General features: G+C 36.9%; 1 protein-coding gene across 2 annotated transcripts in view; it reads left to right on the top strand.

The window, feature by feature from the left end:
* LOC126183212 (cyclin-T-like) overlaps nucleotides 1–18747 on the top strand; it is a 113670-nt gene that overhangs the window by 84300 nt on the left and 10623 nt on the right. Inside the window, exon 9 of one of the 2 annotated variants that reach the window (XM_049924996.1) lies at nucleotides 1256–4163. In XM_049924996.1, coding sequence (XP_049780953.1) covers nucleotides 1256–4163 — 2908 coding nt within the window. Of the gene's footprint in view, nucleotides 1–1255; nucleotides 4769–18747 lie in introns of those variants that run through there. The other variant, XM_049924995.1, reaches the window with a different exon arrangement.

Raw genomic sequence — 18747 nt, forward strand, 5'->3', positions numbered from 1 at the left:
GTAGAGTTTGTGACTTAATATTTTAACGTCATAATCTTTGGCGTAGGCACAGTTGAAGACTGTGGCAATATTAATATACACAATAGTATATTTTTTTCCTTATTTTTAAGATCCATACAGTGCTTTCATTGATTTCTTGCCAGTTGGAACAGAAATTGTTACAAACTGGTATCCCACATTGTACACATTATTGGATTACTCTTTGTAAAATCAAACATAAGGGCATAGTATAACCAGGTTTGAATATAGTGCGATTCATGCAACCTCCTAAGGAGAAACTATTCATTACTACATTTTGCAGACATAACCGTCTTGCAAAGCCTGGTTCATTATTTTTATGTTACATGTTCTGTAATACCATGTGATAAGAAAATACTGTGAGCAAGTGGTCTCCCGATCCGACTGAAGCTAATAGTGCGTTCACTAACAATAATGTGAATATACAGTTGTTTCTCACACATTTGTGTGCAGCTTCTTCGTCGAAGTGCATGTCCTTTTTATGGGGAAAATGAAATCACATAAATTGTTAGTGCAGCCTGTAAATATGATGAAAGAAGGCAACTTTTGATATGTCGTGTGTAATTCTGTAAAACCATCATCTCAGTTTTATTGTAAATATGTCACTATTATTTTTCTTGGGACTATTTGTGGTTTTGACTTGAGTGATGAAGACCATTGCATATGTGTCTGCTGTTATTTATATTTAAATTGTAGCAGTCTGTTCTTCATTTTTCTTAATAAAAAAGAGACAATATTTTCAACAACCTTCCTGGCAGATTAAAACTGTGTTCTGGACTGAGACTTGTACTTGGGACCTTTGCCTTTCGCATGCAAGTGCTCTGTCGACTGAGATACGCAAGCATGACTCACAATCCATCCTCACAGCTTCAAATCCGTCAGTACGGATCATGAGTCATGCTTGGGTAACTCATTTGGTAGAGAACTTGCTCGCAAACAGCAAAGGTCCCGAGTTCGAGTCTAGGTCCGGTACACAGATTTAATCTTTCAGGAAATTTCATATCAGTGCACACTCTGCTGCTGAGTGAAAACTTCATTTTGGAGCATTTTCAACACACTGTTGTATAAAGTGGAATTTAACTTTGTGAAGTTTCAAGCTGTTTTCATGAAAAACAGTATTAATGTAATGCTTGTTTCCTAGTTGTAAACTAATATATTATAAATAGAAGTATACCTAAAATTTGTTGTGCTGTGCAAATCATATAGTTGCATATAGTTTTATGTTTATGATTCACAGGGAAGTTCCTCATCACCACCACCACCATCACCACCACCACCACCACACCAGCAACAGTGGAGGATCTTTGGCACAGTCATCAAATGGCCCCCATCACAACAAGTCAAGTTCAAATCAAGCTCTGTCATCTCAGTCACATCATCCGAAGCAGGTGTCTTCACGGAATGATGTTCCCATACGACAGTCTACATCTTCAGCACGTGATGCAGCACGTCGTGAACAAGCCCACAGCAGAGAAAGTTCAAAGCGGGATGTGTCTGTAAGAGGTACAAGTGAACACAAGTTCATACAACCATCTCGGCATGAAACCTCAGAGACAAGAATGCATAATACCTCACTACCCCAGGAGCTGCCAGTATCGTCGGCTGGTCATATTAAAAAAGAACCACGTTGTATTGAGCTGACAGCAGAGTCGGTTGTTCAAGGAAATGAGGCGGATGATATTAGATCATCAGTTTCTGATAGTAAGCATTCTAGTAACACATCATTATTCGCAAACTCGTCAAAAGATGGGATGATGGCTATGTCGACAGAAAGTAAAAATATTCAGGCAGAACATTCAAAATATACCCAGAATACAGATGCTATGAGACACAGGGGTTCAAATGAAAACAAAAACATTCTCAATTTGGTTCACAGTAGTGGTGATGTACGTGTTAAGGAACTAATGAGAGCTGCTGGTCCAGCTGATAGTGATTTGTCTTCAAATATGTGGCAAGGTCCGTCACAGAAGAGTCACAGTGATGCAACTTCAGATCAGCACAAACATCAACACAGTCACAAACATTCTGGATCTGATAGCAAACATCGTAGATCTAATTTCACTGATTCACACAGCACTATTGCTGACATGTCAGAGCGAAGAACAGATGGCAGGAACAGTTCTGAAGTGTCAAAATCCAATATTCTTGCTTCTCAGCCAGGAAAAAGCGATGTGAGAACAGAGCTTAAAGGTGATCGTAAGTTGGAAATGCCTTGTGATGTGAAGTATGATAGACCAGAGAGGTGTGAACCTAAACAGGAACAGATACAGAATAGAGATGACCACAATGAAGACACTGTAACAATAGCACCAACTAAAAATGTATCTTCAAAATCACAGCAAAGTTCTGCTTCAGTTAGTTATAGCTCAGAGAAGTCTAGTCACAAAACTCACCACAGATCCTCAAGTCATACATCTCGAGAAAAATCATTGTCTGGGCAACTTCAGGTACATTCTCATGGACAGGGTACATCCCCAGGCAAGAGTCAGAAATCTCTCTTAAAAGTGAAATCGAGTGGACATTCGTCCAGCAATAAAGCAGATACATTGCAGGTACCGAGCATTAGTGTTAGTCATTCCTCCAGCCGAGCAGATGTGTCATCCGCGTCTTCTCATGTTTCAAGTGGAAAAAATGATCAGTTCACAGTTAATGGTCTTCCTGTTGCAGTTTCTGGAGAAAGTAAAAAGAAGAAGTCTGAGAAAGATGTGTCACCATCAAAACTGTTACAGGTTGAACATGAAACTGAAACAATGAAGCATAGTCCATCAAATTTGTCCACTCCCAGCAAGCAGTTAGGAGGTACCTCTCAGAAGACACACAGTTCAGAGAAAACCACACCAACAAGAGAATCGCCGCACACGCCTCGTGTGGCGAAATCCAAGCAGCGTACACCATCCTCTGCAAGAAAAGTTCCTTCACAGCCACCTGATACTACTCAGATACATTTTGGGTCTCCACCTCTAGTTGCCCCAAGCACTCCTGGAAAGAGTATCTCATCGGGAACCTCAAATCAAAGCCATAACCGTAACAGAACAAGTAGTTCAAGCAGTGAGCCTGAATTAGTGCCAGTGGTTAAGAAGCTAGACGAGATAGCAGGTTATGAAAACATAATCAGAGAAGCAAAGATGGGAATTAAACTACCGGGTAAAGCATCAGAGGCAACTCAGTCAGTTCGTGAAAAGAAGAAAGATGAAAGTGGAATGAAAGCTACATCTAAGAGTATGCCTGCATCAAAGGATGCAAAACCTACAAATATTGTTCGACAGTTTCCTAGTCACATGGTGGCAGAGTCACAAAAGCCATCTATTACTAGTGATTTGGGAGCAATAGCATTTCCATCACCAGCAGCAGAAAGTGGTAGTGGTTTCTCTGGTTCACTTATCCATGAACTTAATCTTAACAATAACAACATGTTAGATGTTGTAACATTGCTCGATGTTCCGTATGAGAAGACTGTGACACTGACTTCAGAAGGGAACCACGTCGACACTCCTGTGACATCTGAAGCGACTGATGCCGATGACTCATTGTTAAAAAAGGTGTCAGAACATCATAGAAGTGACAAAAAGAAGAAAAAAGAAAAGCACAAACATAAAGATAAAAGAGATGAGAAAAAACATAAAAGTAAACACAAAAGTAAAGATAAAGAACGCTACAAAGTGGAGCAGCCTGAATCTATTCCAGCAGCTGCTGTTCCGATTAAAATAACGATACCAAAAGGAAAGATACAGAGTAGTTCATTGGAACCAGCATCTACCAGTTCCGGATCTGGATCGGAACTGAAACTGAAGTTAGGGCAAAAACTGAAAATTGCCAGAGACCAGTTAAAAAAGCTAGATGTACCTAGTGATCCTCCACAAACTCTGCCAAATACCCCGTTAAAAGTGAAGATTCCTCAAGCTGCTCCTAGTGGTCCTCTGAAGATTAAAATCAGTTGTAACAGTGATAGTGGCAGTGCGACGAGTTCTTCGACTCCTGTAAAAGACAATCGAAAACGTGAGTGGACTGCTTCCAAGTCAGAGATGATAAATCAGCCGCCTCACAAAACTGCACGTGTGACGACACCAGAGTCGTCAAAAAAATCTACGGGTAGCAAGCACAATGGGGCCGAATTGCGATCCAGCAGAGGGCCTCATAGTACTAAGGTATGTGATAGGGGTCAAGTTAATCTGTCCAATTTTGGAGACAGCGTTTCATATCTGTACCATCCTTACTATGACCAACCATATCATCATCCCCAGGGGATTATTCCTCAGCCTGACTACATGTATGGGTACTACAGCATGCCGTATGACATGCAGCAGTCCATGCACATGCCAATGCTATCAGTTCCGCCACCACCATTGCCACCTCACCTACACTCCATACCACCACCTCCATTACCTCCATTGGAACTTCGTCCACCCTCACAGCCACCATTGCCCAAAGATCCCCCTCCACCTGTTCCTCCACCCCCTCCTCTTCCATCTTCACCACCTTCATCATAATGTGCTATAAATATTGTATGATACTAATGTAAAGAGGCATGCTTGTGTTAAAAAGTTCCTAATCTCTTTATGTGAAGTAAGAGTGTGATAGTAGATGCATTACTATTTGCATGAAATTTCTTATTGAAAATTCTGAAGTACAAGAATTAAATTACTTTCGTCCATGTGAAAAACTGTGTGCAGTTGGATGAAGACTGCATGTATCGTTTTTTAGTGAAAGGAGTGGTATCATTTGGAGTTGAATATATTTTTATAGCATTGACCGTATTGTTTTATTTAAAGTCTAGAAATCTGTTACATTTGTGGAGGTGTCACCTTAGTCCTCCAGATGTTATCCTCAGGTTATAAATCAGTTTTGATGGCAGATATTCTTGCATTCTTTTTTTCCCATGTGTCAAATGGTAAACTTCTTTCCATCCCTCAGCATTCTCTATCTCATACACACAGAGATAAATATATACTTATGTTCTTAGTCTTCTTTTGATTTGTGCAATATTATTATTCTATGAAGTTATCAGATACTCAAGAGTCTTTATTTCCAGTGAATCATGCTATTCATTCTTGTTTTGTATATTGAATGTTTGGAAAGTATTTCTTTATTGAGATGGGATATATTGTTACTTCTTTTTAAATGATTTATTATTTGTATGCATGTTTCCATGAATAAATTGTCTTTAATTTAATTGTTTTCATTCAATTTTTGCAACAAACTGATCAGTTTTTATCACATTAAATGCTGCATATATGGGAGAAGTCTGCCCATCAACACTTTTTTTTTCGATATGAAATTGTTTACAATTATAATTAGGGGAGTAGTGATATGTAAGAGTATTTTTCAAACATCTCTGATTCTTTTACATTAATTTGAAGCTTGGAGAAGTCTTTCATTGATTGGTTCATTTTAAGCTATAGTGACCATCAAATTAACCCCCTCCTTTATTCCCAGCTTCCTGTGATTATAAATTGGTGATTGAATGCCTTACATCACTAGCCACTTTCACTGAAGTTTCAGTAAAGTTCTTAACATTGGAACAGAAATGGATGCTACACCCTTCCTTTGCTTACAAATGACTCTGTAATGATAGAAAGTATTGAAATGCATGATTTAATGAACACTCTGTTGTAGTGTGTGTGTGTGTGTGTGTGTGTGTGTGTGTGTGTGTGTTTTGAGAAAGTTGTGTGTGTGAAGAAAGTTGTTAGTCAGTTAATTTGAGTCCAGTGATTATTAGTAAATTCCTCTCGGTAAACTGTCAATTGAATTAGGAGTGAAGTTATGTCAGATTTTCTTTATTATGGTATCAGATTTGAAAGTACATTAAATATTTAAAAGAAACTTAATTCTGTAATGCTTCTCATGTTGTTGGAGAAAATCTTTGAGTCTTTTAGGAGCTTCTGAGACAACAGAAAAGAGCCGCATTAGAGCAGTTTTAAGCAAAGCTTTACAGTACCTTTATCTTTGGAGCTTGAATTAAATGAATGATCAATTATAAAAGAAGAATTTTTATGGAACTCTTACGCAGCTAAATGTCCCTCGCACTCTTTGACTGAAAAAATCTGAATGAATTTTGTGATGAAGCATCAAAATTTTTCACGGGTCATGACTAGGATATACTAACAGTTACAAAAATATGTTTTTAATCATTGTTTTTCCCAATGTTTGTATTTCAGCATTACCGGTTGTGTTGTGCCAACCACTTAATTGTCTTTAAAAATGCTGGTATGAAGGAATCTGACAAGCACTCTGAAATAAAAAAAAAAGAAAGTTATTCAAAAGAACTATTTAAAACTTCCTTGTTACCTGCTTGATGCATACAAATTTTGTACTTTACCGTCATATGATTAGGCATTTGTAAATTTGAAAGGAAAATTTATTTAAGGAAGTATAGCTTCTGGCCAAATTGGATGCTTGTTTTGCTGTAACTTTCATAATGGCGTCTCCAGACAGGTACCTGAAAACAGACATTTTATTTGACATATAGATATTAAGGAAATTTGATACACTGCTAGAAAAAGTCACTCTGTTAATTAAGCTTTGTATATTTTCACATTTCCTTACCTAGAAAAGTGTGTTACACTAAAGATAACATCTTAGTATTTGCTGTCTATATATGTTTTGAGCTCTGGAGTGTTCTTATTTATTATGAATTAAAATATCTCTCATCTGTGAGCAAACTACATATATTTGTTGTGGGAGATGCACAGTTATCGCCAGTATCTTGCTACCGCCCACACCTCTCCCCATTTGTTGCGTGTCTTTGCACGAAATAGGGGTGATTCTTATTAACACTTAAAGACCTCCGAAGTGATGTATATGACACTGCAACAAGTAATTTAATGTAAGACACATGGGGCTGCAAATGTTGGGAAATACTCAAAACATGGATGACAAATGTTGAACATGTGGCGTCCCCAGATGATGTACTTCACTGCATGTGCAACAATTGGGCTTGTTGATCCTACCATCACTGTTAGGGGCAGTGCTGCACATTGCTCTACTAGGCTACTCTGTTTTTGAATACTTTTTGTAAATGTGATCAGTTGTAAATGTAGAAGCTACTAAATTATTTTCCTCACTGTAATCAAGCAAAAGCTGTTCTAATTTTGTGTTTCTTTCCTTTTTTACCATCTTTCTTTGTTTACAGACTTTATTTAGTAAAGAACGTGTATATAATATACCGGTATCGATGCAGTTCACAAAATTATACTTATTTACTTGTGGCACCATATGGTAGGTTTTTGTTGTACTGTACTTTGCAGCTAACCAACGGAGACCACAAGACTAGTAAATAAAATAATAAATGTCACCTCAGTATAAATGCACAACTGTCTAATGAAAGAAAAGAAAAGAAGAAGAAGAAAACACCCACTGCCTATCAGACCCAAGACTCGAACCCTGAGCTACACTGACATGAAATACTTGTCTTGGGTTGGGATGATCAGGTCCAACAGACTGACTGGCTCCACTGCTGCACCTGGTGACATGAAATGTTCAACATTTGTCATCTACTTTTGGGGTATTTCCCAACATTTGTGGCCCTATGTGTCATATATTAAATTACTTTTGTCAGTGTCATCTACATCACTTCAGGGTTTTTTAACATTAATAAGAGTCACACTATATAATGCAGTGTAAGTGCAAAGTTAACTAAAAACTTTCATCTGTCTTTCTCATATAACTGTGCAATGTCTACATTCATATGTCCAGCATTATCTTTGATATTCCTTCGTCTTGTACTTTAAAGGTTATTTGATAAAACTATTCTATTGTTTAACAGTGAAAGTTTGTTTTCAGGTATGTGAAACTTGTCTAGACGTTACTAAACATTTCTGAGTTATAGTCAGGTGTAGTCATGTTACCTTTATGCAGCATGTCTTCTAGACTCTGTGTGTGCGCGTGCGTGTGTGTGCGTGCGTGTGTGTGCGTGTGTGTGTGTGTGTGTGTGCGCGCGCGCGCTTGCGGCCGTGCGCGCGCCCGCTTGCGGCCGTGCGCGCGCGCGCTTGCGGCCGTGCGCGCGCGCGTGGGCGTGCGCGTGAGAGAGAGAGAGAGAGAGAGAGAGAGAGAGAGAGAGATCCATTTGTGGTGATACTTGGTGAACAGTAAATTACATTTTCTTATCTCTAAGAGCAACTAGTGTCAGACTTCTTATCTGATAACAAAAAGCTTTTTTGGGCATGGGGAGAAAAAAAATTACAAGGGAATTTTTTTAAAAACAAAAACTGATCCTTATTCTAAAGGATCTCAACAAGTATGCTCTAAGATGTCGGCTGCATATGGTGTCCTACCAGTGTATTTCAGCATTGACACTACCAGAATTGAACATGGTTTTGTTCACTAGTGCTTCCAGAAGTTCGTACTAGTCTAGAAGAAGAGTTCTTTGACAGCTGTTTTGCAACATGTCATATAATAGTGTTGCTGTATTAATCACAGTTTCTTCTGATAAAATACTGTGAGAGTATGGGCTGTCAAGTCTCTCATGGGCTGAATTTGTCTTCTTTAACAGGTGCCGTTTCCAGAACGTAAAATAATATGTTAAAGTTTACACTGTGAATCGGATCAATAAGAGCTGCTAATACTTACAGAAAAATTTGGTGCACACATACTCACATAGTGGACTGGGTACTGGAGAAAGTTTCAAGTCCCAAGAACAATTTATTTGAAATGAATAAGATAACTCTGAACTTTAGTAGTGAACAGTTTCATAGATCAAACATACTTCATAAAATTTCTTGCCGACTTATTAATTGTGCTCCATTTACAATTAGTAAGTTTTCTGGTCAATTTGAATTTGTCTGAGAGAGGGGCCATTTAGCAGGCCTACACATAGGCCTAGCACAGGTACATGCACGTAATGTGTACTTTCTGTCTATTAATGATGTTGCCAAGTTGGTCAGTAGCTTATTTGACTGAATTATGAATGGACATATTTGTTTGAATGTGTCATTGAGACAGAGTGGACTAAGTGCTCTAGTTCGTAGGCAGATTAAGTTGGACTGCTCAATGTATATACAACACGTATCATGTTGCAACAAAATTCAAAGTGATATTTTAAAACTAGAAAAATAAATTTCTCACTGTCACAGTGACTCTTACTTAATTGTAGATGTTGGTTTTAACGTGATCTTTATTATTATTCCAGGCACTCAATAATGAACCATCCCAGTCAGTTTTGAAATAGACGTTGAGTACAAAACACTTTTAATGGGCATCTGGAACAGAGTTGTACACTAAATGCATCATAGACTAAGAGTTTTTGATCTTTTTTGTTGCACATCATTCTGAACATAGTTAGCACACACAAACCACTGATTCCTTAAAGAATCAAACTCCTGTGTGTAAAACAGCTTTAAACTGCTAATTACCATACAGATCAGTTAACATGTTAAATGTTTGATGTTAAACACGTAAGTGAGAAAAAGTTTAGTAAAGGTTTGAAATTTTGTTTAAAGTTTGCTGTCATTATCAAACCTGGATGAGTATGATCTGGGTAATTTGCACTCTGTTTTAAACAAAAACTAGTTTTTCATACATCTCAATGTTTATGATGTCGTATCTCCTGAACTGTCTGCCATAGAATGATAGGATTTTGCAGGTACATTCACTGTTACATGAGAAGACTGCAGGATGTTTTGTGAATACAGTTTAGAAGTAAAGAAGAGATAAATTAAAATGTCGTGTCTGCTGCAGCAATTTTACTGCATGAACAAGGAAATTGTAGTAAGGGATAAACTTTTTCCCTTTCATCATGTTTTGAGTTATGTTGGGCGAGTAGTAGTTTTGTGAAAGTTTGAAAGTATGTGTAAAGTTTGTTGCAAGTCAATAAGTGCTCTCAGATCCTGAATGAATACAGTCTGGAAATTTACGTGTGGTGAGTTATTCTGTCTCAAGACATATACACAGTTTAGAACTCTAATACTTGTCTTATTGTGTTGAACCTTTCACATAAGATTATGTTTCTTAATGAGTAGATTATGTCAGCATCTGTAATTTTTCTATTCAGTCACTATTTATATTAAATACTGAAAATCAAATTCTTGGCGTCCCTGGAAGCTGTTAGGTAGGCAACATGCAACTCTCTGCAGGTTTCGTGCCACGGGATAGTCGCTTAGTAATATAGATATCAGTAACATACATATGCAAACAACAAATGCTAACAGAATTTTAAAAAAAAATGGCATATTAGAAATGGTCCTAGTGACATCAGAGCCTCAAGTTTTAAGGTTTAGTGCTTGATGAATTGTGTTTACTTGTAACCTGGCAGTATGTAACAATGAATGGTTGCTTCATAGGTTCAATGATTCCTTTCATATGGACTGTTAAACAACTTGACATTCAATTTGGAGGGGATTTTTTGATGATATAGCTGTGTGTGCCATACCATGATCTGGGCACTGTTGTATATGACTGACTAGAACTAGTGTTTGTTGCTTTTACACTCTGTCTGAGGGGTCTCTCCTTTGTCTCACATTCCTGTTTGGCTAATGTTTGATCTAGGTGTCAAAAACACAGCTGTCTACCTTTGCATTGTATGATTATTAATATCTTCACAACCATTTGAAGTGTCTGCTTGACAGCATCCATTTTGCTACCAATACCAGGGGCTCTTTTGTCAATTACACTATGGCAGGACTAACATCAAGTCTGAATTTACTGTACGATTTAATTCATATTTATGAGAAGTTTTAATGTTTAAAATCAAACACAATTTTGGGATTATGCTGCTTGATGGGGTCTCATATTTGTCAGTTGTTGTTGAGAGAGAGAGAGAGAGAGAGAGAGAGCGTGGGGGGGGGGGGGGGGGGATTGAATAAGAGTAATATTTGCATATGATAGACAGCCATTGCAAGCATTCTCTGTGTGAGGAGTCATTTCTGTGTTGGATGTTTGTTTCCAGACAGTTCTTAGCTTCAATGCAGGATTTTCAATTGTTATACTAAAAATAAGATTTTTGTAATTGTGTATTGTGATCCTGTGTAACCTAAATAAAAATCTAAAATACGAGCTCTATAACTTGGGCAGTTTCAGAACAGTAGTTCATCTTATTGGGAATGTGAATTAAAGATTGAAAGTCAAATTAAAATGTCTGTAATTAAACTTATAGTTAAAAATAAGAACTGCAGATGTGTTACTACAACTTTAGTTTAGTATGCAATTTATTTAGCAATCATTACATACAATCAGATATCATCTGATAAGAGCTAGCAAGAACTAGTGTTCTCATAGGCTATCCACAGATTAAGCAGGTAAAACACCCAGCAACCCAGGCAAAGCAAGTCGCGGAGGGCAGAATGATAGTGAAATCCTTTCATACAGTGACTAAATAAGTGCTCCATTTTTATAAAGTTTTTATTGACAAGTGTATAGATACAAAATACTGATTTAATGATTTTTTCATTCTTATTATGATGATAATTTAGTTGACAGAAAATGCATTATCCAAAGTTATTTACATATCATTTTTCTAATTTTAAAACACTGTCTTTAACTCTCATTGTATCCTTCACAGTGTGATGCGAATCTATTTAGGAAATTTTAAAGTGCCTTTGTATAATGTGATATTGTATGTTGGAGGAAAATGCAGAAAAGAAAGAGAAAGGAATAAATGAATGAGTAACTTTATTTATATTTTTAATAGCAAAGGAATTTGCAGACGTGTATGAAAAACCTATGAAACCCAAAAATAACAAGAATAGTGTAGAGGTATCTTAGAACTGAGAGCGGGAAGAAGGCCTTTCATTACACAGTTGGACATTTGGCAACAAGAAGGAGATGGAGATGGAGGAAGAAGAAGAAGAAGAAGAAGATGATGATGGTGAAGATGGAGGAGTAGGAGTAGGAGTAGGAGGAGGTGTGTGGGAGGGGGGGGGGGGGGGATGGCAGATTGAAATGGAGAAGCTGTCTTTTCATTAATGTAGTGATGTGATACATCTGGAAACTTTATTGTATCAAATGTTTCGCGATGCTGTTTGCCCTTTAGAGAAATTTCTGTAAGATAACAAACATGTTAAAGAAAGCAATGTGTTAAAATGTAAGCATATTGGTAGACGATATGAATAAATTAGAGTTTTAGGCTATCTTGAAGGTGTAGCCTTGTATGGAAGCATATTGGAAATGATAACAGTCCAGACAGAGGATATTAGATTCGTATGAAATGTGGTGTTACAAAAGGATGACGAAGAAAATGAACAGGTACTGAATCAGATTGGTGGGAAAAGAAATTTATGGTACAACTTGATTAAAAGAAGGGACTGTTAGGTAGGACACATCCTGAGGCATCAAAGAATAGGAATGATGCAGGGGAAGTGTGTAGGGTAAAAACTGTAGAAGGAAGACCAAGGTCCTCAATCATCAAGTAGTAGTTTATTTGGAAATGATAGATGGAAGTGTAAGGCATGGGGAGGGGGTAAAAATTGGAGGGGGAAGACCAATGTTTGAATGCAGTAGGCAGGTTAAAATGGTGAAGGTTCCAGTAGTGTTGCACAAATGAAGAGATTTCTACTGGATAGACTAGCATTCTGCTGGATAGACTAGCATGAAGAGCTGCATCACAACAGTCTTTGGATTGAAGACAACCGCAATGACAGCCAAATTGATGACAAGAAAATCTATAAAGTACTAAACAATACATTTTGTTATATAGAGGATAAAAATTAATTCACATCTGCTATTTCAGCAGTGTAAAAGTGTATCATGAAATAACCAGGTTATCATCATTTGCTATTATTTTAAGTGCACGGTAGTCCTAAAATTGTGAGGAGTAGATGGTATAATAAACGTGGAGACTTCAATAGACGTATAGTATTTGGGAGCATCTGGCCATCCTGATAGCAGTTTTCTTTAGTCACATCAGTTGAATACTAGCATGATTTCCTTAACAAAATGGCTGGTTTCATCCTCCACAAGTGTACAAATTGAGATAGTACTGCATCACAAACTTGTTTTAATCGTACATTCTTTCTTTGTGGTCACATAAAGATGATAACTGTTGATGCCTGCTTCACTGCGCAGTCATCTCAAACTTTGGTTCACTTTATCAGAACGTGAGGAATGAATTGTATTCCATCTAAAGTAGAATGTGAGCAACCACTGTGAATACTATCATATCTTGTTAGTGTTTGTGATGTACTTTCATGTGATCAGTTTTTCCACATTACTTTGGTTTGTTAGACATAGCACTTACGTTGAAGATGCACTGCTGAATTGGTCAGCATGTGCTTCCATCATGATATTACACCTTCCTATTAGAAGTCTTGAGTGTGAGATGATCACAGACAAATACCTGGAATATATCAGATCTATTAGGAAATGCCAGTTACGTATTTGTTTAGGTTGCCCAATAGTACCACATCACCCTGCCCCAGCCCCCTTCCCCTCCCAACTGTTATTATTTATTCATCATCTTGTATTTAAAGGGCAACCAGATTCCTTAAAACACCAGTTCTTAATTAATTATTCATTCTACTACTGTAATTGTACTGTAGTAGTTGAATCTAATAACTAATTTTCAATGTTCACATATATGGAGTGTTGTTTTTTTCTATAAATTCCAAATATTTACACTGTACACTTTTCTTCTTGATCAAAGTTAAATGCAGCCAAAAATAATATGTAAACACTCAATGCAGTTTCATTACCCAAGAATAAGTGTGAAAACTTCTTTGCAACAGCTTTTCTCCTGATGGTGTAGAATCAATCTAAACATTTAATTAACTATGTTCAAGACTGAGAGCTGGTTATTTAGTAGTAAAATATATTTGAAAATGCTTGCACGTAGTCACTTGCTGTGTGAATTTCAGTTGAAAGATATTTATAGACCCATCCCAGTTAAGAATAGGGAATGTATTATTCTCAACAATTTAAGATACCTGAAAAGAAAATATCATTGTCAATGTGGTTAAAGTACTGTTTGTACAGTAATTTCCAACAGATATGTAAGTCTGGTTTAATATTAACTGATTTTCATTGAGGATGATTTGTAATTTTTTAATGTGTGCATAAGGTATATGGATTGTATAAAGAAAGCAACTGCAGCTATGATTGAAAATCTGCTCTCAACAAGTTGGGATACAATTTGCTATTAAACTGTTGATTGTATTATATAACTTTTGTTACCTTGCTGTTGTGTGTTTCGCATTTTACCGTCTGCAATATATAACATAATATTCATTGAACATAACAGATTTTCATATCTGCATATGTTTCATTAGGTAGAGTGCATTTTGCGAATAGTAAATGAGGCAGTTTCAAAGATGTGTGTACTTTCAATGCATCTGTGTATCTGACAACAGTTATAAACAAATTGTAATGTTCTTATTGTGTGGTGTTTTATTCTGCTACAAGGTAAGGCAGTGTTATTTTCAAGCATCATAATGGAATTTAAATTGCGTTGGAGATTGATGCAACTAAGGGTGGTCAGCTTTTCAGTACTGTTATGGATTGTGGTTAAGATTACATATTCATTCATTGAATAACATGTGACACAACTATCATATTGGAGCTGATAAGGTAGTAATGATAAATTATTGTTCATGCTTGGAATTATTTTTATCACTAAACTGTGAAAGCTGCTGCAATATGTATGCGTAAAATAGTCACTTTGCTTGTTAAGGTATGCAGTTGGAAGACTTTGTATTGATGTATTCTTAACTGGTTCTTTATATGCTGAAAACAGCAAATTATGTATTTACCTGATAACGTATCTTGGAATTCACATGTAAAAAATGTTTAATTTCAGCAAAGACAATAATATTTAAAGAAAAAATTATTTTAATCTTGATGCTTTATGTGGACCCATTCAATTAGCCAAGCCGACCAGCACCTGATTTGCGGAACCAATTGTACACTCATTACTATTGAGCATTTTTGTCAATTTTATAAACAGTTGCACATTTGATTTCATAGTTAAGTGTTGCACAGTTTCTTCTTGCAGCTGATTATTGAAATTTGAAGATTGTAAAAAACTGTTTTGCATTTTAACCAACAATTTATTCGTCTCTGTTAGCCTCATATCATGCTTTGTTGTATTGTTCACAGTTTGTGTACTGATTTTCATTATCATTATTTTCATCATCATTCATAATGATATGTAAATAATTTTTATGTTAGTGTTAGTTATTTTTATGTTAGTATAAAACATAAACACCAAATCTGGAAACTAAAATAGCAGTACCAGTGAAATGTAGCAGTGGTAATGGATTGTAAGGCAGTGGAAGGAATGTGAGAGTAGAAGAAAGCAGGAGAAGTCATTTAAATTTTGGTGAAGAGGAAAAGTAAGCGTAGAGTGAGGGAAGCCAGAATTGAAAAAGAAATAAATCTGAATTCCTTAATGCATTGTGTAATTGAAAAGTAAGAGTCTTTTGTTTACATTTAAGTATCGATGTATCTGAAACACGGTTGCTCGAATGCATAACTATCTATTAACTGCTTACAAATCTGTAGAAGTCCTTGTTTTTGTTTGGTAGTCTTTTGGGTATGGATGACAGCAAACACCACTTACTTACAAAAAGCGTTGCTTCCACTAGTTTCAAAGTGCATGCGGTAATTTAATATTTATGTGCAAAATATTCTACAGCTGCTCAGATTCATTGGGAATTGTGCCTAGTTTATGAGCCTACAGTAATGAATGAAGTAAAAGACCAGACAATGACATTGAGACTTCAAAAGTGATTGTAAAAATGTGCATGATGAAGAGTGGAGTGGCAGATCTAGTATCCTGACTGATTAAATTGTGCAGCATGTGGTGCAAAATCTATGATCAGGTTGACTGTTGGAGACTGCTGCTCAGGCTGATGAATTCCCTGTGTTGGATGCACTACATTTTACGTGTTTGTCATGAAAAAGTGTGGATATCACAAATTATATGCAAGATGGATGCTAAAAATGTTTATTAGCCAACACAAAGAATGATAAATGTCACATACATGTGTGTTTTTGAACAGATGTCGTCAAGAAAAATGATTGGTTTTCACACATTGTTATGGGCAACAAGACATGCATATCCTACAGCAAAACATGATTAAAACAACGGTCAGTGCAGTGGGGGAAAAAAGGGACTCAATCTCCTTATTCAAGCCAAAAATGACGACTTTCATTTTCAGGGATGAAAATGGTCTTCCTTTGGTTGACTCCATGGAATGTTGGTCAACAATTACAGCTGACATTTACTATGAAATGTTCATCAAATGAGATGTGCCATTCAGAATTGATGAAACAGTTGCATGGGATAGCTCTCCTTCACGACACTGTGTGATCACACTGTACTACCCATACCAAGGATAAGATTCAGCATTAAAACTTTTAACTACTCATCCTACAGTTCCAAACTTGTGCCCAGTAACTGTTACCATGTCTTGCCCTCAACTCTGGCTTGGTTGACAATGATGTGAAGAAAGCACCAAGCAGAAAACTTATATGCAGAGGGATTGAAGAATGTATTGCAACTTTACAGCTTATGGTTACAGCAACAGTAGTCTCAGAAGTCTGGCTGGAATGTAATTATGAGAAGCAAAGGTCGGGTATTGAGGTTACAACAGTAATAAGTCACAAATACAAAATGGAAATTTCTGAGAGTAGAACAGGGATAGTATTAATATAATTGAAATTTTTTGTTTGTTGTATTGGTAATTGTGCCACATGCTGAAAAATATAATGTTTTGGACAGTTTTATCACCATTGGCAGTTGATCCAAAGTTGTTAGGGTGTATAAGGAGTCTTCAGTCTTCACTTGAAATAGTTATGGAATGATCATCTTAATTGAAAGGTGACATCACTTTTTGCAAAGATGATATCTAAGAAGTATGTCCCAAAACTGCAACCACATTGTAAACATTGTGAAAGTGCATGAGTGAGTGTTGGACTCTGCAGTTAGAAGCGTATGAATACGTCACACCATAGGCATACCGGAAAAAAGAGTAAACATATTACATGAAGAATTAATTATGAAAAAGCTTTGAGCAAGATGAGCACCACATTTGTTGAATGCAGGCAAAAAACAGATGTGCAAACAAACTATAGGCTGTTTTAAACCTAACCAACGAATTTTATATACCAGTTTGTTTCTGTGAGTGAAATGTGGGTCGGCCAATTGAAGTAGCAGTCGGACCAAGAGTGGAAGTATCTGTTTATGAAAAAATTAGGGGGGGGGGGGGGGTTGGGGAAAGCAAGTATAATCTGTAAAATGGTTCATGTACAGTGTTTCCTGGAATGCTTACCTTCCATAGTGTTTGCCAATTGCTGTTTATGCCCCTTACAAATCTTTTGGACCAGCCAGAATTTAGAACAGAATGTTAGGCACTTGAATTGTAAAAGAGAGAGAGAAATATATTCAGAACAATGCACCTGTCTTCAAAGAAGTGAAGTATTAAAGTACAAACTGGATGGACATCTGTGTGTTTCATCAGTTTTGCACTTGTGTATTCCTACAGCTACTGAAATTTGTGGCTGGGATGTTTTTTAGAGTCCAGTGAAGAGGTTACGGCCGCCTAGTTCTTCAACAACTGCTCTTCAAGAATGAAGCATGATAAGCCAGGTGTGTTTAAAAAGGCGACTGGGTCAGAAATTAATGGTGTTTTTTAACTAAAAAATTATAACTTTTTACTGTTAGATTGGTAACATTCAACATTGCTCTTGTATGTGGAATGATTGATAAATACACTACAAATTTGACTGATGAAGAAGTGTGTTAGTATTCTTTCACTGAAACTTTATATTTGCATAATATTTACAATAAAGTTTTCTGAACTGAAGAGTGTGAATGTGCTGTTTGCAAATTGAATGATGAAATATTATGTTGGAGAACCAAATAGGCCCTATGAGCTGCAAGATTAGGAGGTACAAGTGTGTGCAATTTGCTAGGGGTGAAATCATATTAACATTTTCCAATTCACAACTGTCAAGAAGACTGGATTATCACAAACTGTTCACTGAGACTACACGACATGGTATTGCAGAAAATACATCACAAAGCCTTAAGATGCTTTTAACATTCACGTAAGTTGAATATCTCCTGTCAACGCCAGAGCTTCTTATAAGCTCCAGTGCATACAAATACTTGGCTTTAGTCCATCTGAATTTAATTTACATTAATCTTCTACATTCCTCTGTGTCTTGGTTTGCAAATATTTGCTTCTTGCCTTTTTATTTATAAAATAATCATAATAATCTCTGTGCATACACCTACACTCATCCCCCCCCCACACAACTCCCCCCCCCTCTCTCTCTCCCCCCCCTCCCCTCCCTGTCTCTCCCTCTCCCCCCCCTCCCTCTCACTCTCCCCCCCTGCCTCCCCCCCTCTCTCTCTCTCTCTCTCTCTCTCTCTCTCTCTCTCTCTCTCTCTCTCTCTCTGTCTCACACACACACACACACACACACACACACACACACACACACACCTCCCTCCCCCCCCTCTCTCACCCCCTCCCCCCCCCTCTCCCCTCTCTCCATACACTTTTCAACTTTGTAATTTTTTTTTGTTTTATCATTTGTGATAACCCTCTGTAAATTTATTTAGCTTGGTTTTTCTCTTATATTCCTCACCCATGATTTCCATTTTATTGTTAACTAATACGTTTAGATTATTTGTCTCAACACAGGTAAATCATTTTTGAGGCTTTCTTCTTAGTATCTCTTGTAGACGGGAACCTGGGAGCTAGTTCTGACAGGTTAAAAAGTAAAAACTGTTTTCGTAACTGCTCCATTTTATTTCAAAGGTGAAAAGGTCCTTCCATTGTGTACAGTAGATAATAG

The sequence above is a fragment of the Schistocerca cancellata genome, chromosome 4 (assembly GCF_023864275.1).
Source record: "Schistocerca cancellata isolate TAMUIC-IGC-003103 chromosome 4, iqSchCanc2.1, whole genome shotgun sequence".
Classification (NCBI taxonomy): Eukaryota; Metazoa; Arthropoda; class Insecta; order Orthoptera; family Acrididae; genus Schistocerca; species Schistocerca cancellata.